At 46.0% G+C, this 24,422-nt stretch overlaps 1 protein-coding gene across 2 annotated transcripts in view; it reads right to left on the bottom strand.

The window, feature by feature from the left end:
- Positions 1–24,422, bottom strand: part of SERGEF (secretion regulating guanine nucleotide exchange factor) — a 248,168-nt gene that overhangs the window by 171,284 nt on the left and 52,462 nt on the right. For both annotated transcript variants that reach the window (XM_070803581.1, XM_019975581.2), the window contains exon 9: positions 16,269–16,435. In XM_070803581.1, coding sequence (XP_070659682.1) covers positions 16,269–16,435 — 167 coding nt within the window. The remainder of the gene's footprint in view (positions 1–16,268; positions 16,436–24,422) is intronic.

Raw genomic sequence — 24,422 nt, 5'->3', positions numbered from 1 at the left:
TCCCGCCCAGCATCAGAGTCTTTTCCAATGAGTCAACTCTTCACATGAGGCCAAAGTACTGGAGTTTCAGCTTTAGCATCAGTCCTTCCAAAGAACACCCAGGACTGATCTCCTTTAGGATGGACTGGTTGGATCTCCTGGCAGTCCATGGGACTCTCAAGAATCTTCTCCAACACCACAGTTCAAAAGCATCAATTCTTCAGCACTCAGCTTTCTTTATAGTCCAACTCTCACATCCATACATGACCACTGGAAAAACTATAGCCTTGACTAGATGGACCTTTGTTGGCAAAGTAATGTCTCTGCTTTTTAATATGCTATCTAGGTTGGTCATGGAGAAGGCAATGGCACCCCACTCCAGTACTCTTGCCTGGAAAATCCTATGGATGGAGAAGCCTGGTAGGCTGCAGTCCACGGGGTCACTAAGAGTCTGACATGACTGAGTGACTTCACTTTCACTTTTCACTTTCATGCATTGGAGAAGGAAATGGCAACCCACTCCAGTATTCTTGCCTGGAGAATCCCAGGGACGGGGGAGCCTGGTGGGCTGCCTTCTATGGGGTCACACAGAGTCGGACACGACTGAAGCGACTTAGCAGCAGCAGCAGCAGCAGCAGCTAGGTTGATCATAACTTTTCTTCCAAGGAGTAAGCATCTTTTAATTTCATGGCTGCAATCACCTTAGAATCCTTCAATTTGGAACAGTTCCTCAGTCTGTCCTCGACTTTCAGGACCTTGTGAAAAATAGGCCTGTTTTTGGTCACTCTCCACTTCCTTCATGGAGTTATATTTTTACATTTTATCTGAGTTTACAGTTGCTTTCTGTGGGGCCTGATCCGAAAGAACTACTTCACCATTACCAGAAATGGAACCAAGATGGGGGTTCAAACCTCTTCTCACCACAGATACCACATAGAAAACCTGCCTATCTGACTAGCACGAGCATTCTCACCTCTACAAAATAGGAATAGCTCTGATAAGCAGCCTCGGGCTTCCCTGATAGCTTAGTTGGTAAAGAACCTGCCTGCGATGCAGGAGACCTGGGTTTGATCCCTGGGTTGGGAAGACGCCCTAAAGAAGGGAAAGGCTACCCACTCCAGTATTCTGGCCTAGAGAATTCCATGGACTGTATAGTCCATGGGGTCACAGAGTCAGACATGAGTTAGTGACTTTCACTTTCACTTTCACTTTTTCTTTCACAGCATTTCATATAATTTTTCCAAATATCTATTTTATTATTATAATTAAGATAACACCTATATGGAGTTAAAGATCATATAATACATAAAAATATAAAGTAAAAAGAAAACCTCCCATATCTAACATTAAAAGAATTCTCCCTCATGAGCAGAGTCTCTCTATGCTTGACACACCAGTGATAAAGAAACTCTGGCTGAGAATCAGAAGATCTGAGTTTCCAATCCTGGTGCTACTGCTCCAAAAATGGCTTTAGGTAAGTCACTTATTCATGCAAAAAGTATTTACTTTGCTCTTGGTAGCATATATAACTCTCTGCATCTCAGTTTCCTTATTGTGAAATGCACATAACACTATCCATCTTTTCCATATGCCTCACAGGCAGGAAAATAATGATGTAATATTGTACGTTTGGGTGTGCTGAAAGTTAAAAGCATAATACAAATGTAATAATATATCAAGTATTAGACCTCTGGAAAAATCAACATGGAAATCAGAAGACTTAGTTGGAACACAGGAGACAAAGATGAGATGTAGGAAGAATAACGGAAGAATCCATATTCTGCTTGGTTTTATATTATTATACTATCAACTACTGCATTGAACCAATGCAAACCATTTCCATTACCATATAAAGTTCTAAAGGAGAGTACTGATCCATATTATTTTACATAATATATATTCTTAACTGCCTCATATTAATGTTGTTAATTATTGATATTAATGTTGTTTCTATGGAATTAATACATAGCAACTAGCCTATGAAACAACAACAAAAAAAGTTTTAAAGCTAAAAAGAAATCCAGATAGGGAAGAGTTCTAACCAAACCAGAATGGTAGTGGCCTTGTGTGTGTGTTAGGCACTCAGTCGTGTCCAACTCTGCCACCCCATAGACTGTAGCTTGCCAGGCTCCTGTCCATGGAGTTCTCCAGGTAAGAATATTGGAGTGAGTTGCCATTTCCTTCTCTGGTAGTGGCCTTAGAGCTTGGGAAAAAACCTTGGAATTGCTTGTCATTACACAGATCTAAAAGCTGAAGCCCAGGAAGCAGATTCTCTGACTCCAGGCCCCACAGAAAATTAGAATTCAAGCTTGAAATGCAATCCTGGTTATTTCACAGCCTAGGCTTTGCAGTAGGATCTGGATTTTAATCACAACTGTCACTTACTAACCAGTGGCCTTGGACAAGTGACCACTCCCAAGCCTCACTCTCCTTATCTAAAAACTGAGGAATAATAACCCCAACGATTCTGGGTTGCCATGAGGATTAAAGGGCTTAGCAAAGAACCTGGCACCTCACTGAGACTTAGAGGATGCTACCTGCTGGCATTATAGCTAAGACACTGCTCTTTTCACTACACTGCAAACTCTGATGGGGAAGGTTTCGGCCACCAGATGCATCATCACCACAGAGCTGGTGAGTGTCAGAAAGAATGGGGAAATTAATGCAGCTTGGCAAAATGTGCCCAGGGAGCAGAATGATAAATGCCTGAATAGTAGTAACTACGGAACTGCTCCCACAAGTCGCCATGCAGTAGCGGAATTTTCACCTTGAGGGCTGCAAAGGGAAATGCACCATTTTCTTGCCTCTGTGATCTTGCCTTTACATCAGCATCTGAGGAATGGAACACTGCAGACCAGGAAAGATCTTTCTCTTTCAATGACCCTCAAGCTGAGACAACCAGAGGAGTCAGTGTTCTGTTTCCATCCCTCTTCCTCTAGAATGAATATATCACAACTCTGTTAGCAATCAGCAACTACCCACCTGCAGACCTGTCCAAGCCTGCTTCTAAGTAGGTGGAGCTCAAACCCCTAAGGATTCTCCAAGCACCTGCTGTGTGACCTAGCCTCTTGCCCCCTGCCCATCAGGGTATGAGATTGCCCCCAAATCCTAAAATACAGTGTCTACTCTGCAGCACCATATGCTTTCCTCTGGAAGACCACCACACATGAGGTGATTAGATGCTAGAGTAAAACCAAATAGTAACAGGTGACTCAGACTTCTGAGGAGAGGTTTCCACTCAATTCCATAACTGGAATTGAAGCAACCACTGCTTTCTAGGCACTGTGTCATGCACGAAAGATACAGCCACAACCAAGACATGGTATTTGTCCTCAGGTAGCTTACATTTGAAACGGTAACTGGAGTTGTCTAAGGTAATCAACTGGGTAAGCTCTAATCTGAATCTTGTAAAGTCATACAACTTGGATTTGGAGGTAAGGGGGCTGGGGTTGAAATACTCCAAAACTCATCCATGTGATATCTTTTTGCCTTTTCATACTGTTGATGGGGTTCTCAAGGCAAGAATACTGAAGTGGTTTGCCATTCCCTTCTCCAGTGGACCACATTTTGTCAGACCTCTCCACCACGACCCATCTGTCTTAGATGGCCCTACACAGCATGGCTCATTGCCACTATGAATGGAAATGGAAGCTCAAGAAAGGACGCTGAGCAATTAAAATAACTCCTCCCAACTCTTCAAAGGTACATTTCACTGTCCCAGCTTTAAAGTGGCAGTTTTGGGGGAAGAACAGGCACTAGTCTGTGCCCAGACACCAAAGAGGGGAGAATGAACTTCACAGGTTCTATCTCCTCTGGCATAATCTGGCCGCTTAGGAGGTGGTGGTGGTGAGCACAATTCTCAGTCACCTCTTTGCCCTGTAGCCTGAACAACCACTATCCAGTCACCTGGATGTCCATTCTTCCATGATACTGCCACAGAGCCACTGTGTAGCTCTGCTGCTTCCCAGCTGTGTCCTCAGATAAGTTACTTCCCCAAGCTTTGATTTCCCCATCTACGAATGGGAATAACATAGTATACGCTTCGTGGGAATACGGTAAGAATTGAAAGGGTTGTTTATACAGTGTATGATGGATGGCACATAGTCAATGTTCAACAAATAGAAGCCATTATTATTTCTTAAAAATCCTAAAAAAAAAAAAAATCCTAATGTTCCCCATCATATCTTTCTTAATTGCCAATCTCGGCTCAAACCCAAGCCTGCCAACACCATCCCCAGGTTTATCATCTCAGAAGCAACCAGCCACTTCCCATAGATCTTTCAGGAGCCTAAAAGGCTTGATCTTCTCACCTACCAAACTCAGTCTCCCCCAGACTGCAAATTGCATCTCCTATGAGAAGCTCTCCCAAAGACTCAAGATGCCTGGCCAACAGCTCTTCTGTGACACTGCCCCTAGATCTTTCTGCTCTCAGGGTCTCAGCTCTCACCTGTAGGAGATTCAGGCCATCAGTCACATCCCATTTTGAAAGCTGTAGAACTCTGTGTCCTCCCTGTTGTCACATTCTAAGTCCACAGCTCAAATGCACTGACAGGTAATAATGGATAAAGAGGAACCCAAGAATCATGGAAACGATTCATATCAAACTCAAGCTCTATGATAACTGACAACAATTTCCAAAGAGATGTAAGAAATGGAAGTTGCCTGAAAACCCACAGAAGACTGGATATGACAATGAAATCAACCAGCTTAACTAACATTTGTTTGTTGCTTCATGGTTATAAAATACTTTCACATTCATAACATCATTTTGACAACCACTCGAAGAAGCAGGCCTAATAAGCAGTATTATATCTGACAGATGCAAAATCAGAGACTCAGAGCAGTTTGTCCAAAAATCAAATGACAATGTAAAGTCACTTGATTCTCCCAATTCCTTCTCCTACTGGTTGCTCCTTCACACAGACTCTTATCCTCAAATGATGTGCATGCTCTAGGTTAGTAATGAAATAAAAAAAAAAAGCAAAAAACCTTACCCAAAAGGGCTCCCATGGACATAAAACCAGAGAAGACACTCAACAATGACTAAATTATCTTTCTAGAGTGAGGAACTTTCCTCAAGCAATCCCAGCAGTGCTGGCTACAGCGACACATATATTTTGATCAGCAGCCATGAACAACTGTCCCCAGCCAGCTGGATCTCCTGAAGTGGCACCTGGAAGGTCCTAATGGCAGTGACAAGCAGCCCCCAGCACCTCCGAGTGGCTTCGACTCTGCCTCCTGCTCTCCTTTCTCCTTGCACTTTTGGCCCCTCTGAAGAGCCAGAAGATTCACGGCTGATTGTCACAGCAGCTGCTCTTTTCACAGAGACATCTCTGACTCCTTCCATTTCTGCTACCACAGTCAGTCTCCCCATCTTGGATGACACCAGGCATCCAGTAAAAAAAAGCTCCCATACAAATAGCAAGCTGCAGATGCAGGAGGTGGCGGCCACCACCTGCAGAGCTCCCACAGACAGAACCACTGCATCACAGAAGGGAATTACAGAATCACACAAAGACTAACTTCTTCCTTCTAGTCATAATTGGGTGGTCCCACTACCAAATGACCTGGCGTCTTGGGGTTCTTAAGGCTACATGCCAAAAGAAAGGCCTGGTTTTGCTTCCTTGGAAGTGATGAGAATGTTTTCTGTTTACCTACCTCATGGGGATCCTACCAGCCAAGGCTGCAGCAGCTCAGGACACTGGAGGCAAAGAAGAGTCTGGAACTGGATGGGATTAACCTTGGGGAAGAGGGGTAACTACAGGGTTGGTTCCTAAGGCAACCATTCAGTATAACATATCCAAAGGAACTGGCAGAGAGAGGCTTGATTCAGGCCATTGCCAATACCAAAGAAGGCCTCCAGCAGGAAGCTCAAAGCAGTGATAACCCTTGGAATTAAACACTTGACACTCTACTGGGGAACCAGCCATTCCAAACAAGGTCCCAAACAATGACCAGGGGTCCAGGACACAGAATCTATTCCCTGGGGAATGAGACTGGCAAAATCCAGGTGCTGCTCTGGGTAAGCTTCCTGTCCCAGTTCTCTGCTAGAACTGGCAGAGAGATGCAGCTGTCTGGACTGGATCAGTGTGGGAGGGAGAAGGCATTTACAAAAGGCAAAAGGAAGGCCAGAGTTCATCACAGCCAAGAAGCCAGGCCTCCAGCAGCCTACCAAATTTCAGAGCTGGAATCTCAAGAAGTCTCAGGGACAAGGGAGGTGGAGAGAAAGGGGAAAGCAGCTCAACAGAGTCAAGGCAGGTGGGTAATGACACCAGATGAAGAAAAACTTTGAAAGAAAAGACAAGTCTGTCAAGCTGGATGGCAGGAAAACTGAGATGAATACAAGACATCACCCTTGTTACTCACTGGGGGTGGGGGGAGCGGGCAGTAGTTGTCCAAGCAGCCAAGGGCAAAGGAAGGCAGAAGAACCAATCCATGCAAAGACCCACAAGAATCAAACCACATGATGATTTCTCTGGTTTGGCCACGATGAGTTGCAAAGTGTGAGGGAGAGAGCGATAGAAGGTGAAGTTGGATATTGACAGGGGCGGGATCAATCTCTTAGGACAAGTCAGAGATTCTGGACTTCATCCTGTATGGGAAGCCATTAAAAAGTACATTCATCCCCATGACAATTATTTGCTGATGACCTACTAGGTGTGCTAGGCACCAGTTAAGGTGATGGAGACACAGTGGTGAACAAGGCCAACAACAATTCTGAAACTCACGCTCTAATAACCGCATTCTTGGCACACTGGCTGTGGGGATTAGAGACTCTGTTTCTTGTACCTCTTGAGGGCAGAGGTTGGGTTTCATTCTCCACTATATCCTGAAGGCTCAGCTAAGTTTCTCCCATATAAAGTTTTCCAATTGGGTTTCCAATAAGTGTTTATTGTGGTAATGGATGCTTTCTGTATTTTTTTAAAATGTTTTTAAAAAATAAGATCCTAACATGGTCAGATTTATATTTTAGTTCATTATTTTGGCAGCTGGGTGCAGGCAGCCAGAATAAGCCCAGCTAGAAACAAGGGGTTCTCAACTAAGGGGTGGTCATTGTCATCAACAGATAGCAGGGGTCCAAGCTACAGGAACAGTGGTGGAGATGGAGGTAGTTTTAGTCCCCTGGATGACTGATTCACTTACAGCTCACTCAGCCTTCACAGACTGTATAGTCTCTCATCAAACCACTGCAGCCTTCTTTGAACCCTCATTGGCTCCTGTTTTCACTCTAAACCTCAGCATGATTTACTTTTACCCTGGGACAGCCCAGTTTTCAAGGTCAAAGGCAACAGTAGAGAGCTTGGTCAGCTCCAGGGTGACCCTGGGCACAGCCTGGGGGCAGTCGTAATGCTGCAGAGTGTGGTGGTGACACATGAGGTCACTGGGACTTTAAATCAGCCCTGATGAATTTCCTCTGCTGCTGAGAGGAAGCACTGGAAACATCCTTGCTGCAGATGCTGATGGCTACTTCAAAAGACAGGAATTCACACTCCCAGGAACTGCATGGAGATTGGCCATAGATTCCCAAGTACCTGGCCTCCAGTATTTCTACTGGTTATGATTCTAAGGGCTTCCTTCATAGCTCAGTTGGTAAAGAATCCGCCTGCAATGCAGGTGACCCCGGTTTGTTTCTGGGTTGGGAAGATCCGCTGGAGAAGGGATAGGCTACCCACTCCAATATTCTTGGGCTTCTCTTGTAGCTCAGCTGGTAAAGAATCTGCCTGGAATGTGGGAGACCTGGGTTCAATCCCTGGGTTGGGAAGATCACCTGGAGAAGGGAAAGGCTACCCACTCCAGAATTCTGGCCTGGAGAACTCCATGGACTGTATAGTCTCCCTGGGGTCGCAAAGACTTGGACAGGACTGAGCAACTTTCACTTTCACGATTCTAAGAAGTTTTGCCACAAGATCTAGGATGGTTCTTTGTAGCTCCTAAGATCTCAAGTGATTAAGACAGAAGAGCAGCTCTGATTCAAACTTATAATAAAACATGTGTCTGAAGTACAGAGTAGCTCGCATGTTATGAACCCAATAGTAACTCTTTTGTACAGCACTTTACAGTTCATAAGAGCCCTTATACAGTTTATTTGCATCTTTCAATAATCCTGTGGGCAAGGTAAACTAGATATTATTACTCCCATTTTGTAGATGAGAAAACTAACACTTGGAGAGATTTTGACTGGCCCAAAGTCATATGGACTCTAGGTGACAGAGCAGAAATTCCAAACCAGGTCTCATTCCATATTCAAGCCTCTGTCCACCAGAGATCCAACTCCAGAAAGCAGTAGGGTTGACCGTGGTCATGAGTTAACATCTCTGTGCCAGTCCTCACTGAGGCCGGTCCTCTCTTTGCTGCTTTTCCTCATAAGACAAGGACCCAGTCTGGAGTCTGCAGAGTGCTACCAGGATGCACCCACTGCAGAGTAAAGCAAACCATCCCTCCCTGGAAGCCTCCTCACACTAACCTCATCACAGCAGGAGACAATTTGTCTTTTGATCTAAGCAAGAAGATTTACGCCCCCCAACAGGAGTTCTTGCACTGTGTCAGTGCACTTCTCCTGATGATTTACTTTGTACCAAGCCTGGCCCTAATTATATAAAAATAAATAAGACACTGTAGGCCCTCAAAGAGCTCCAGGTTGATTTAGAGATGGACAGATTAGTAAGGACTGTATTACTAATAAATATGGTTATTACAGCATCGGGTTAGCAACTTTGCCTTTTCTTTGTGAAAACTTGGCTCACAGCGCTGTGCGTGGCCCTCAGCAGGATGCAGTAAACACTGACTGGATAAATAAATGAAACTAAGATAAAACATGACAACAAATGGTGCACACACTTCAGTGAAAGCATTGCTCTTCTCCACCTTGAAACTTCCATCTTCCCGCAGCCCCTTTTCTCTTTATTCCTGTGCTGAAAGAAAAAGCATCCTTCTTTCCTGTTGGAACTAAGCCCTTCACAGCGATGTCCCTCTTCACCGTCATTGCATTGGCAGCCCTGTTCCAGCCACATCCCCCACCCGCCGCCCTTGCCTCTGTCCTCACAAGATTTCTCTCTTCCCTGCTCTCTGATCCTTGCGTTCAGGTTTCTGTCCCACCCCAGGTTCCCCGAGCTTATAAAACTAACTCCAACCAAGCTCTCCTTTCAAGTGTCTACGCTTGTCCCAACCTCTTTTGACCACCGAATCTCCTGATTCTGTTGTTCACGCCTGCAGCCTGGGTTTCTCCTCAGCCTTCCATTTGTACCAAGTCCTTGCATTAGCTTCCACCTAAGCTTGTCTCTGATGTGTCATCCCCACTCCCCATCTCCAAATCCAGTGGTCTCGTCTCCGGTTCCCAGTTCCCTGACCTCCTGCTGAAATCCCCCGGGCTTCTGCGACGCTGCAGTCCCTGGCTCGCTTTCTCCCTGGCTCGCTTTCTCCCTCTCCTGTCAATAATCATCTCTATCTGGCTGCTCTTCCTCTGCTTTCCTCTTAATGCAAGTTCTTGCCAAGACTCCCCTGTTACTTCACATTAACTCCCTTGAGAACTAATTTAATGTCAAAGCTTCCAATTCAGGAAGCCTTTCCAGTCACCACCTCCCACCCCCACCACCCCACTCCACCCCACCCCAACCCTGTAGAACCCAAAAGAACCACAGGGACTGAAAATGCAAGAAAGCAAAAGGTCCCCGAGGGCAGGGGAAGGGATGGGATCAACAGAGTTTCAATGTCAGACTCTCTCACCGCCTCTGACACATCCTGCTTGTCCTGCAATGAACTTTTTACCTAGCCCTGCCACCAGCTCACAAGCTCCTAAGACAGGACCTGTCTGTCCCACTCTGCTCTGCTGCCCCCATTCGGCTCATGGAGTGCTCAGACAGACAGACAGACATAAGCATCTGCTGGATAAAAGAAGAAAAACGAAAGATGAACACGCGTGAAGGCATAAACTGGTCAACTGTGAAACACTAAAAGACACTAAGGCTCGCCATCAACAGACTTCATAGGAAACTTCTCAGGCTGCTCGGGTGTTTTACAGATCTGCACATTTTCTGGCTTTGTTGGACATTTGATGCCCAAATGCCTGAGAACATGGAAGTGCTTACTCCAGAACTGGCCTGGGATTGAGAAGCACAGACTGTAGTGACAGAAAGGGAGAAGCTGAAGAGGAGCTGAGAGGGCCTCAGCCTCGGAAACCATCTCTTTCTCGATGTGTTCAATCACTAAATGTCCACTAAGCACCTCGGAGGTGCCGGGATCTGTGTCAGACACTGGGAACACGGCTTTGAACGAGATGATAAGGTCCTTGTCCTCCTGGATCTTATATAGTTCAGTGAGAAGAGGTGAATAAATACAAATAAATAAGAAAACAGCGGGCAGTAAATAAGCGCTTCTGCATCAGATCCTTGACCATAATTTCAAACAAGACAGCCCTGACTGGTGCCTCCTTCTCTCTCCTGAGTGTTCACACAAACAAATCCAGTTCCCTGCTTTGAGGTTTGTTTTGTGTTCTTCTCCCCCAGTTAGGTCAGCAGCTACAGCATAGATGTGCTAGCTTTTCTAATCTCCAATGAAACCCTGTTTGGATGAACACTGCCCCCTGCTTCTGGGGAGGCCTCTGAAACCACTCCCCCCAGACAGCTTGGGCAGCCAGACGCCGTGGTCTCAGAGACCTCCCGCCCCTTGAGAAGAGCCGTGATGCTGCGGATTACTTCCCAGACAGCTACTTGGGGATGCTTTTTCAGGTTGTGTTCCATTCTGTCAGAGCCCTCCGGACTCAGCTGATTGCTGGTGGTAGATTTCTGTGTTATTTAGGGCACCAAAGTCCCACAGTCTTGACACAAACTTAAAATTAGAAATGTATTAAATATAGGAAAGGAGGAAGGTCATTCAGGAAAGGCAGCCTTCTGAGGGAGATGCAGGACAAAGACGCCCTGGAAACTTCCAGGTTCATTAATGGGTTTTACACAGCATTCAAGTGGTATTTCTCCTTCAGAAATAACACTGTGGAAAGCGTAGGGGACTGGCTCAAACCTCAGCTAACACAGCTGAGTGAGTGACTCTGCAAACTAAAAATAGCTTCTTTCCCACTCATTCTGACAGATTTCACTTAGACCCTGTGCACAGGTTGATTCTCCAACAAACAGTTTCAGTCCTGTAGCAAAATGAGGGTTGGTGGCATTTGGGCTTGACAATTACCCAATCCCTGCTTCAACTTTTGTTTATTTCCGTGTTTCTTGCTCCAGTGGCTGCATATGTGCACACGTGCACGTGTGCACTGAGCTCCCTGGCTGGGATCTGGTGCTCTTCAACCAGACGTGGGCAGAATTTAAACCAGGAACATGACTCAGGACCATGGCTGCAGACTGAGCCCAGAGTAAGGCTCTCAGAAACAGTGGGAAGCAGGCTCTTTGTCTCAGGTCTTCTCCTAATTCCCAGCAAGCCTCTCCGGGTCTCAGTTTCCTTACTTATAAAACAAGGATAAACATTCCTATTCTGGCCTACTTCACAGCATCACACTGGGATCAAGAGAGATAACGCACATGAGAGTTACTTTCTTTTAGACAGGACTCCTACCAGAAGGATGGATGGCAGTGATGGAACAAGTGAAACAGGCAGCCAGACTATAAAATTCAGCTGGACCACTGGACGGGGCAGCCATCCCGCCTGTACCAGGAGCTAAAAGCAGATCCAGATTCAAGGCTTTAGTTCATGTTGTCCCCTCTGCCCGGAACATCCTTCTCCCTTTGCTAAACTCCTACCCATCTTTAAGAACCCAGTCCAAACACTTTTCTTGGTTAGTGACTTCAGAGTAAATCATTTCATCTTCACTGCTCCCTTGGCCTTTGGTACATACCTCCCACAGCACTTTTCACTCCACATGGTAAGGAATTTATTTACACGCTTGGAAATTCTTTGATGGCAAAGACTATTTTTTATCTTTGTGCCCACCTCCCCAGCCACCACCACTGTATGATCCAAAGCAAGCATATGGTAGGTGCCAACCAATGTTCCCCAGGTTGCCTACAGAATGGGCAAGAGCCCAAGAAGGGGATAAACCCAAGAGACATGCACAAAGGTGGGACAGCACACACAGATCCAGTGGAGGGTGTGACAGGAGGGGGATGGAGGAAGGTGGAGGCACCAAGGTCTGCTGTTACCAGCAATAAGGTCACAGCCACAGGGACAGGGGTCAGAGCCGAACTGCAAGTCCTGGGAGGGCCAGGTGGGAGCATTCAAGTCCCAGTGACCTAAACTGGAACAGGAGGCCCTGGGGATGAGGAACAAGGGCAGAGAACAGAGCCAACATTTCCAGATCTGCCAAAGTTGGGCCAGCAGCTCGGGCTTGAGTGACCTTGGCTATGACACCTAGGGACTCTGGAGGCACGGATCATTACAAATTTAAGTAATGATCATCTCCTTAAAATAAGAATCAGAGATGGAAGAGACTGTAAGAGGTATAAGAAACTTTAGAAATCACCTGGTCTAACAACCCTAACCTATATATTGGAGAACTAAGGGTACACGAGGAATGGGGTTTGTCCAAGTTCAACCAGTCAGGGCAGAATCGTGGGGCTTCCCTGATAGCTCAGCTGGTAAAGAATCCACCTGCAATGCAGGAGACCCTGGTTCAATTCCTGGATGAGAAAGATCCTCTGGAGAAGGGATAGCCCAGGATATTGGGCTTCCCTGGTAGCTCAGACGGTAAAGAATTCACCTGCAATGTCGGAGACCTGGGTTCAATCCGTGGGTTAGAAAGATCACCTGGAGAAGGGATCAGCTACTCACTACAGTATCCTGGCCTAGAGAATTCCATGGACAGAAAAGCCTGGCAGACAACAGTCCATGGGGTCACAAACAGTTGGACACGACTGAACGACTCTCCAAAAAAGGGGGGGGGGGGGGTGGGTACAGGAGGAAAGGGGTTTTCCCAAGTTTACCCAGTCAGGGAAGAATCATGGCTAGACCCAGGTCTTCTGAACCCCAAGCTGGACCTTGTCCTCCCAGAGGCTGTTGACCTTCAGTCAAGAAAGTCTCCTGATGGTTCTACTAACATAACAGGTACCCTACTCTAGCTGCTTCAGAATCTTGGGGGAGCCCCACTGAACCCACTAAGTGAGTGCAGATACTTCTGCCCTACTGGGAAGTGTGGGTTTCTACCTTTGGGTGGAGTTTGGAACCAGTGTTCCACAGGAAATGAACAGACAGTAGCCCCACCGGGAACTTAGAAAGCAAGAGGCTGCTGGCAGGGAGCAGATAAACCAGTTCACACACACCCTACCCTGACATGTGCATGGGAGTGATCCCAACCATTGTGCTCACCCTGGAATTTTCCAAGAGTGGTTAGAGAGGGCCAGTACCTAAGGCAAAGCTGAAAGTGCACGAAACACAGTCTTCAGTATGTAAGAACACTGAGCCACGGCCTGTCTGGTCTGAAATCTCAGTCTTTCTCAGGCTAAAGATAAGACAGGGCTCAGAAGAAAAGAACCGGGACTCTCAAAGAATCAGAGATCCTGATTCCCAGAACTTCCCTGCAGGTGAGCATACACAGGCAACGTTGTTTCATGTCTACAGAAAGTATGAGAACTTCAAGTCCAAGTCCCAGCCCCACAGTTTACCTACTGTGTGATCCAAGGCCAGTGACTAACCCATCAGTCTCCTTATTTTTACCACAGTGATTATAACATCTGTGCCCAAGTTTATTGTAAAAATGAAAGAATAAATGTAAAGCATTTAGCATGCTTTCTGGGCCGTAATAACCACCAAGTTACACAGGATTTATTTGCCTTCCTTTGTTCGTGGGAGGGGTCAGTCAGACCGGAGTCCAGCTGTGTCTACCTGTGCTTTCCTCTCCCACTTGGTTGTCTCTCTGGATCCTCCTGGGCAGACATCCTACCTGAGGCCTCAGCCCAGATAGCTCCCTCCTCCCTCTGTTCATCCCTGGACGTAGCAGAAGGTAACAGGTCAGCTACGGGCCACTCCAGTCCTTGAAGGTCAGGAATCATCAGCTTAGTCCAAGGCTGTTCCTGTCTCCCCAGGTATCTGTGCACCTCCCTGGCCAAGCCTCTACCAGGGTATCCCCCAGTTTATTACAGCTCTGGTCTTCCCTAAGGTGAACCCACTCCTAGCAGCTTACAGCTCTGGGCCTCCGGCAATTAGCTGCCTGAGCAGCCAGACCTGGACATCAACAGCAGAGAGAATTCCCAGACCCAATTTACCAACAGGAAATGACCTGGGGTCTGCGCCTGCAGTGAGACCAGTGAGTACACACACCAGTACCAGTTTCCCAGAGTCTGGAGAGGAAATGGAGGGGAGCACAGAAATGAAGCTGCTACAGGGCTCAGAGCTCAAGCTGACTCTTCACACCGCCCTGCCAAGAAGCTCAGTCAAAAATCACATCAAGGTGAGGCTCTCCAGCTATCTGCTTGCACTGCTACAGGGTTGCATAGCATGACCACGGCAGGGCATTCCAAGGCTCCAAAGGGGAAGAAGAGAAAGGACCCACAGGTACTGCATGCTGGGCAGATGCCAAAAACTTTGTGGTGATCTTCATTGATGACCTTCTGGGGTAGGTATTCTTGTCCTCGTCTTGCCAATAAAACTAGAGACTCAGAAAAATCCATGAAGCTGGTGTACCTCTGCTATGCTACCTGACCACTACATCTTAAGTATTCTGAGAAAGAAAAGGAAAGCAAAAGAGTCTGAAGCAACAGGTACCAAGCTCTCAGCACCTTCCTTGTTCAACAGACAGCACTAGCTCAAGCACTGCATTCCCTCCCTCACTGAAGTCAACGTCTCTCAAACACAATCTACAGAAATACAGCAAAAGCCATGAAGATGCCCATGGCCTTTGCCCCTGCAATGTCATCCCCAAGATTTTCCCTTCAAGAAACAATTCAACAGGCTATTTGCTGCAGAATTCACTATAGTGACCAAAAAAAAAAAAAAAAAGAAATGACCTCAATGTCCAATATTCACAGAATGGTTTGGAAAACCCCAGAACCTTCAAACCATATAATATTAGACAGTCATTTTGAGTAATCTTCAAAGACCAAGAAGAAACAAAGCAAGGCATTTGTGATAAAATAAATGAAGTCTGAGTATAAAACATCATAAATGCCATCACTACAACTTTGTAAAGTGTCTACATGTGTATATACAAAAAAGGAATGTAGTTGTGTTAGGGTGGCAAGACAACAGGTGGCTTTATTACTAGCGTTATTGTATCTAAATTGGTATTGTTCAGTTCCTTTACAATGAAAGAAAAAGACAGACAGACAGACTCAACCCAGCACCAAGGAAAGACCCAGGAGGACCAGGGCTGGGATGTGAGGCAGAAATTGAGAACCGTCCTACATACCCAGAAGGAGGAGGCCAGGCAGGCCCCGGGGGAGGGGAAGCCCTCTAGGTATGGAGAGGGTTGTAATTAGTCTGATGCTAATTACAGAAGTCTCACTAGCTTATTAATTTTTTTGACAGACTCAATGAAGACTGAACTCCTACATGAAGCCAACTTGGGTTCAGAGGCACGTTTCCTGAGTGGCCATCCTCCTTCTTCTCAAAAACCTAGCCTTTTCTTTTTTTTTTTTTTTTAAGGACAGCAGTAAAATAAAGTTTAGTAAGAGAAACACATACCCTGGAGAAATTAAGACTCCTGCCTTAAATGGAGGAATTCAAGACATTTCAGGGAACTAAAGGGGCTTGAATAAGCAACTGAACTACTGTGCTTTCTACACTGGGAAATATAAACAGAAGAGCAAACTACTCAGCTTAGTAGTAGAGGCCCCTCTGATAAAGTTCCAACTCATCCTTCTGATATTACCTCATATTCCCCACCACAGACACCCCAGGCTCCAGCCAAACAGAACCACCAATGCTCCGCAAACAGCTTCCTCACTTCCCCACCCCGACCCTGCTCCAGCTGCAGTGCCCACCAGAAAGTCCTCCTTTCTCTCTCATTCCTGCTCAAGTCTCACCCATCCTCCAAGACACAGCTCAAGCCAGGCCCTCCACAAAGCCCAACCCAGCCCTGTACCCTGAATGCATCTCTCACCCTCCAAAGCAGACCCGGAGCCCCTGGAATCTCTAAAGGAGGCACAGACAGTCTGCCCTACAGTACAGGTATCTGGGTAACTGCCTTTTCTATCATATTCAACGTGAACAACTCAAAGTGAAGACCCCTTTAGGCTCCTATGTGGAACTCACTGTATGGCCTGGACTATAAGCACACAGTAGGTCTTCAGTGATCACTCCCCCAAATGACAAGGAAGAGAGACACATCACCTCTGAGGAAAGAGGTCACTTCCTACCTCGGTCGCTCCCGTTAAGCAAGGCAGACACGAAGGTGTGCCCTTCTGTGGCCCGGAGCCAGGGAGGGATGGATCCTGCTTCTCTGACTCCCAGCCTTCACGAGTCTCCACTGTCCTCCCCAGCTGCCCGTAGTCCGCTCGGCCCCAGGTAAACACCTTGCCAGTTACTAAAACAAAAACAAAACTTGAATTAAGGCTATATTCCACAGCTGTGCTCCCACGGGTAACCAAAGAACTACAAGGGAATGTGTGATCACTCATTTCAGTACCAGCTACCACGCAGCAGGGACCTTCCTATCTTCCTGTAAAGAAAGCGCACGCATGAGCATGTTTACAGATGAGGGAAGTGAGGCTCAGAGAGGTGAGATGTCTGACTTGACCAAGATCCAACAAGGGGTGAGTGCCAAAGCTGGGTTCCAAAGAGGCTGCTTCTACAGCCTGGGCTCCTGCCTTTGAGATGCAGACATGGCCACCGAGGATACTCTGACCGCTCTGTATGTAACACTTCTAACCCCCCTCCCCTTCCCCACACTCGCCTTGCACTTTGCAGGGGCATATGATATCTGTTCTTGGGCTCCCCTCCCTCTCATCCCATCCAGAGCCCCCCATCAGCCACTCTGCGGTTCCCCAGGCTCCTGATCTGCCCCAGGCCACAACCTCTCAGTGGCCCCTGGCACGCGTTTTCCCCTCCATGTAACACAGAGGACCTGCCCGAGTCTGTGCTCTTACCCACAGGAGCGATGCTAACAGCTCCAAGGTGAGTGCCTATGTGTGCTAGAGGGAAGGGAGTGAGAGGGAAAAAAAAAAAAGACAAAATCATTTGGAGCCAGAAAAGCAGTCAGTCCCCCAGATGCACCACCTGGGGGCTGGCCAGTGCTAGAGACGACTGAAGAAAATGAAGTTTGGGAAAAAGGAACTGGCCTTTCTTCTCCCAGATAAGAGAGAATTCACCGAACTTACTCAGTTGTACCAAGTGCCACATTTGTTATTTCAACAGAAATGCAAAATCTGATGAGGCATAGATTATTAACAGATTCTCTGCAATAAATATGCATAACCATGTGCGCTGTATAAATTCTTTATACATGTTTGTTTTAACAAAGAAAAACTTTGCTTAAGAGACAAAACACCAAGTAATGCATATTAAATTCTAGACAAATCTACTACATACTCTGTGTTTTAGTCTCAGAGCTTCATCTGGCCCCGCATTCAACATATGGTTTATGGTGTCAGTGAAAAAACAACCAGAGAACTCACAGGGGAAATGTCAGAGTTGTGAAGGGATACAGGGCTCTGCAGGAATACAGTTCTCAGGACCAGTCTGCTTACAGACACCAGCGTCGATACCAAGAAGTTCTTCCTGGCTTCCTCAAAGAGGGACCCAAGTCTGTGCAACACATGGGGTAGCAGATATATTACAAGAACAGGGAGCGGGTCCATTCAGATGTGCTGTTGCCATGGATGCCCTCTCCTTACATCATTCACCTGACAAACGGTGACTCAACCTTCCGAGTCCAGCTCATGGGTCCCAGTTCTGCAAAACTTTTCCTGACTTTTAAGCTCTCCTCAGAATGGAAGAAACCTCCTTCCTGCGAGCACCTTTATTACTGTACTCATCAACCACTATGATCCCATGAAACAGGTAAGAAAATTAAGGTTCAGAGAAGTGACCAGCCCTGGGTCACACAGTTAAGCCACATCTCCTTCTACTAGTCCATGACACCACTCTGCATTGATTATTCACACTGGCCCACATTGTCTCTTAACTCTTCCTTAACTTCTGCAGGATTAGCGGTGGGGGGTGGGGGGGGGGGGGAGGGGGAAGCTCAAGGGGCCAGGACCCACAAGGCATTCCCACCTGGCAAACTGTCCCTCTGCTTGAGCTGGCTGGGATTTACCACCAGGCTGCCTTAGCAAGAAGAGCCCCAAAAAGCCAGAGGATGAGACTGCTATTTCTTAAAGGACACTTGCATTCCTCTGCTGAGAAGAACTGGCAAGTTGCTAACTGCAAGACTACAGAAAGAACTGTGTTATCACAAACCCCACAGTGAATCCTTTCCTATCAAGTAAGACATCTTAGAACCTTCTCTGCTATTGATTACTGATGTCCAAGACAGGCAAGACTGCCAGAATATGGCGCTACCATGATTACATTTCCAATAGCAATTCAACCATTCCACTTATACAGCACTTTTCACCTTCAAAGCACTTTACAAAGATGAACTAATTAATCTCCATGCTCCCTGGGGATGCCACAGACATTTTATTAGAGACAGTCAGGCTGCCTGGATGGCCAGCCTTCGAGCACCAACCTAAGATTGCTCAGTCAGGTAGGTCCACTCCCTGAAGCTGTCTGTTTCTCCCCAAAATACATTTTGCATCGGAAGGCTCACAGGGGACAGAGGGAGGGATCCCTTTTTTCTTTTCCTTTAAGCTGACCACCTCTCAGGGGTCTAGCATATTCACAGATCATATCTCAATCAATCCTCATAAGAATCCTGGGAATTACAGATTATTAGGCTTATTTTACAGATAAGATTAGATGACTTGAGAGGTTAGATGACTTGATCAAGTCCATGAAACCAGCACGTGATAAAAAGCAAGATTTAAACCTCTGTCTTCTGATTCTAAGACCAATGGCAGATTCAATGATTGCACAGCTGCTGTCACAAACTGATGAAACCTAGCTGATGAAACAGCCGTTCTCACAATGTTTGAAGAGGGGGAAAACTCAGATTAAATGGATATGTTCTGTGTACCATCCAGCTTTCTTCACTAGAATGGCCTCCTTCCCAGGAGACCATTCAGAACTTGGAACTACAAGCACTGAAATAAAGGCATTAAACAAAAGGATTACGATTTTTAGGTCACCTGAAGTAAAAGAAAACAATGAATCCACATACAAAAGACGTTCATTAATGCACTCTAGATAAATGTCTGCCTGCCTCGAGCTGAAGCACGCTGGCAAATCCAAGGACATTCGGATCCCAAATGTATAACAAATGAATCTTTACATTATAGTAAATAATTGTACAGGGCTTCCCCAGTGGCTCAAGCAGTTAAGAATCTACCTGCAATGCAGGAGACGCAAGAGACGCAGGTTCTATCCCTGAGATGGGGAGATCCTCTGGAGGAGGAAATGACAACCCACTCCAGTATTCTTGCCTGGAAAATCCCACGGACAGGGGTGTCTTGCAGGCTACAGTCCATGGGGTTGCAATGAGTCATACATAACTGAGCACACAGCACATCAGCATAAATAATTATATATTACTTATATAAAATAGATACATTAATATCATCCAACAAGTATAGGTGTGTGTCTCCAGATAAATGGGAGAAACTATATACACCTCAAAATAAAGTCAGCAAGTAAATTATAATTTAAAGGCACATCCACGTGAGATAACATAGGATGACCAAGAAACATACATGGCCAAGGGTCCCAGCACAGTGGAGAAAGCAACAGGACCAGATGAGCGGTATTGACAAGGAAGGTCTAGGGAACTTAGAGGGAGCGTTCCAAGTTGGAATTGTCCCAGCAGGCTTGATGGAACAGGTGGCATTAAGGTGAACTTTGGATAGGAAAAGAAAATGAGAACATTCTAGGAGCAGGGAGAGGGGAGAAGCAATGACAGAAATCCAAAAGCATAAGGTGGGCAGGTGGAGAGTGTGAGGGTCACGAGGCTGGGAGGTGGAGGCAAGTCAGGGTTGCCAGGCTGGGGCCACCACAGGGCAACACCAGGCTCAGGGTCTGGACCTGACATTCAAGACTTGCTTGCTTGCACTTCTATCAGCAAAATACTTTCAACATACCACTGATTATATATCCATATACATATATATATACATATATATATTTCTCTTGAGAAATTTGTATGCAGGTCAGGAAGCAACAGTTAGAACTGGACACGGAACAACAGACTGGTTCCAAATAGGAAAAGGAGTACGTCAAGGCTGTATATTGTCACCCTGCTGATTTAACTTATATGCAGAGTACATCATGAGAAACACTGGGCTGGAAGAAGCACAAGCTGGAATCAAGATTGCCAGGAAAAATATCAATAACGTCAGATATACAGATGATACCACCCTTATGGCAGAAAGTGAAGAGGAACTAAAGAGCCTCTTGATGAAAGTGAAGGAGAGAATGAAAAAGTTGGCTTAAAACTCAACATTCAGAAAACGAAGATCATGGCATCTGGTCCCATCACTTCATGGGAAATAGATGAAGAAACAGTGGAAACAGTGTCAGACTTTATTTTTTGGGCTCCAAAATCACTGCAGATGGTGACTGCAGCCATGAAATGGAAAGATGCTTACTCCTTGGAAGCAAAGTTATGACCAACCTAGATAGCATATTGGAAAGCAGAGACATTACTTTGCCAACAAAGGTCTGTCTAGTCAAGGCTATGGTTTTTCCAGTGGTCATGTATGGATGTGAGAGTTGGACTGTGAAGAAAGCTGAGCACCAAAGAATTGATGCTTTTGAACTGTGGTGTTGAGAAGACTCTTGAGAGTCCCTTGGACCGCAAGGAGATCCAACCAATCCATTCTGAAGGAGATCAGCCCTAGGATTTCTTTGGAAGGAATGATGCTAAAGCTGAAACTCCAGTACTTTGGCCACCTCATGCGAAGAGTTGACTCATTGGAAAAGACTCTGATGCTGGGAGGGATTGGGGGCAGGAGGAGAAGGGGACAACAGAGGATGAGATGGCTGGATGGCATCACTGACTCGATGGACGTGAGTCTGAGTGAACTCCGGGAGTTGGTGATGGACAGGGAGGCATGGTGTGCTGTGATTCATGGGGTCACAAAGAGTCAGACACAACTGAGCGACTGAACTGAACTGACTGATATACATATATATTCATTTATTTATTAAAGTATGCACTTGCATTATACATATTTATAATTAGATACTTTTAAGCAAAGATAAAGATAAAAGTAAAGGTGGCAATGCCAAAGAATGCTCAAACTACCGCACAATTGCACTCATCTCACATGCTAGTAAAGTAATGCTCAAAATTCTCCAAGCCAGGCTTCAGCAATACATGAACCGTGAACTTCCAGATGTTCAAGCTGGTTTTAGAAAAGGCAGAAGAACCAGAGATCAAATTGCCAACATCTGCTGGATCATGGAAAAAGCAAGAGAGTTCCAGAAAAACATCTATTTCTGCTTTATTGACTATGCCAAAGCTTTTGACTGTGTGGATCACAATAAACTGTGGAAAATTCTGAAAGAGATGGGAATATCAGACCACCTGACCTGCCTCCTGAGAAATCTGTATGCAGGTCAGGAAGCAACAGTTAGAACTGAACATGGAACAACAGACTGGTTCCAAATAGGAAAAGGAGTATGTCAAGGCTGTATATTGTCACCCTGCTTATTTAACTTATATGCAGAGTACATCATGAGAAACACTGGGCTGGATGAAGCACAAGCTGGAATCAAGATTGCCGGGAGAAATATCAATAACCTCAGATATGCAGATGACACCAGCCTTAAGGCAGAAAGTGAAGAACTAAAGAGCCTCTTGATGAAAGTGAAAGAGTGAAAAAGCTGGCTTAAAGCTCAACATTCAGAAAACTAAGATCATGGCATCTGGTCCCATCACTTCATGGCAAATAGATGGGGTAACAGTGGAAACAGTGGCTGACTTTATTTTTCTGGGCTCCAAAATCACTGCAGGTGGTGATTGCAGCCATGAAATTAAAAGACATTTACTCCTTGGAAGGAAAGTTATGACCAACTTAGACAGCATATTAAAAAGCAGAGACATTACTTTGTCAACAAAGGTCCATCTAGTCAAGGCTATGGTTTTTCCAGCGGTCATGTATGGACATGAGAGACTATAAAGAAAACTGAGCGCAGAAGAACTGATTCTTTTGAACTGTGGTGTTGGAGAAGACTCTTGAGAGTCCCTTGGACTGCAAGGAGATCCAACCAGTCCATTCTAAAGGAGATCAGTCCTGGGATTTCTTTGGAAGGACTGATGTTGAAGCTGAAACTCCAATACTTTGGCCACCTGATGCGAAGAGCTGACTCATTGGAAAAGACCCTAATGCTTCGAAAAATTGAGGGCAGGAGGAGAAGGGGACAACAGAGGATGAGATGGTTGAATGACATCACTGACTCAATGGACACGGGTTTGGGTGGACTCCGGGCGTTAGTGATGGACAGGGAGGCCTGGCATGTTGCGGTTCATGGAGTCACAAAGAGTCAGACACAACTGAGTGACTGAACTGAACTGAACTGAAAGGTGGAGAAGACTCTTGAGAGTCCCTTGGACAGCACAGAGATCAAACCAATCAATCCTTAAGGAAATCATCCCTGAATATTCATTGGAAGGACTGATGCTGAAGCTCAAGTTCCAATACTTTGGCCACCTGATGCCAAGAACCAACTCATTGGAAAAGACCCTGATGCTGAGAAAGGTTGAGGACAGGAGGAGAAGGGAGCAACAGAAGATGAGATGGTTGGATGGCACCATCAACTTAATGGACATGAGTTTGAGCAAACTCTGGGAGATAGTGAAGGACAGGGAAGCCTGGTGGGCTGCAGTCCATGGGGTTGCAAAGAGTCAGACATGACTTAGTGACTGAACAATAAGAAAAACACCTTTATTCAAATCTATCCAGTATAAAAGACTGATGCTGGGAAAGATTCAAGGCAGGAGGAGAAGGGGACAACAGAGGATGAGATGCTTGGATGGCATTACCAACTCGATGCACATGAGTTTGAGCAAGCTCCAGGAGTTGGTGAAGGATAGGGAAGCCTGGTGTGCTACAGTCCAAGGGGTCACAGAGAGTCAGACACGACTGAGCAACTGAACTGAACTGGGTATAAAACACACTCCAAAAGTGTAAAATTAAAAGAATGAAATAAAAACACAAAAGACATCATAATTTCCTGTTCCCACGCCCTGGCAATTCATCTGGCATGCTCACTTTAGGGATGACTGCTATCCGGACTCTCAGTCTCAGACTGCAGACTTTGGGACAGAGGTAGGGTCTGATGAAACGAGTGTTTTGGGGGTGCTACATCTGCAAAGAATTAGGGGGGCAGTAATAATACTCAGCTAACATTTCCTTCCACAGCACCCACTGTGTGCCTAGGATTCTGTTCTAGGAATTCTCTATATACTGTTCTAAACCATCTCTATGCAGTATCCTAACAACACCATGAGACAGGTACACTTACCATCCCCTTCTTACTGACAGGGAGAAGGTTCTACGGGTGAGGAGAGGGGATAAGCAAAGTCACAGTAGGAGTAAGTTAAAAGGAAAGGAAGGAAGGAAAAGAAGCCACTATAGTGACGCAAGCCAGAGATGTATCAGCCACAGCCAAGGCTGAAGTCACGAGGGGCTGGGTAGGTAAGAATTTGCAAGGCTTGACACCCATCTGATGTGAGAGAAAGGGGATGGGAGGAGATAAACAGCACTCTGATTTCAGGACTTCAGGGTTAGTGGGAAGGAAGGTGGTGGTGCCATGAAAAGGAACAAAGAGGCAGAGACGCTAGACTGGGGGTTCCACTGTTGGGACTCAGGTAATGTTACTTCATTACTAAGTGATTTAAATCCTCTGGGGCCTTTTATAAGCCCCTTTTGATAAGCATCTTAACAAACAGTCAAATACAAATAAAGGGGGAGTGAATGAGGAGAAAGAAGACGAGGTGCCAAGCCCTGGATGCTGTGGGGTCACAGCAGACTCAGGAAGGGGGGTGGATGGGAAATGGCCACAGAGCCAGCTTCCTTTACCATTCAGGGGGCTGCCCGAGATGTTGGTAAAGGCAGGGGCTGCAGCCACAGCAACAGGCACAGCGAGAAACAGCTCCAAGAGTATCATCAGTCCTCGGGGGAAGGGGAATCTTCACCCTGTTCAGGAAAAGGGGTCCTGAAGGCGACAAGATAGATTACACTGTAATATAAGGAATATCCACATTTATTTAACAGAATCTGTCCCAGGAGGAAACAATGCCACTGAAGATATCAAAATGGAGTTACAGCAAATAGAGATGGATGTTACAAAAAGAATCCCACAGGGCAGGCAGAGGAAAGTCCACACAACCTCTTCAGTCCCTCCCACCTGGAATGTTCCAGGATGCTATGACACCTTCTGGGGTACACACACACACACACACACACACACGA

The sequence above is a fragment of the Bos indicus genome, chromosome 15 (genome assembly GCF_029378745.1).
Source record: "Bos indicus isolate NIAB-ARS_2022 breed Sahiwal x Tharparkar chromosome 15, NIAB-ARS_B.indTharparkar_mat_pri_1.0, whole genome shotgun sequence".
NCBI lineage: Eukaryota > Metazoa > Chordata > Mammalia > Artiodactyla > Bovidae > Bos > Bos indicus.
This window is presented reverse-complemented; position numbering and strand designations above follow the sequence as displayed.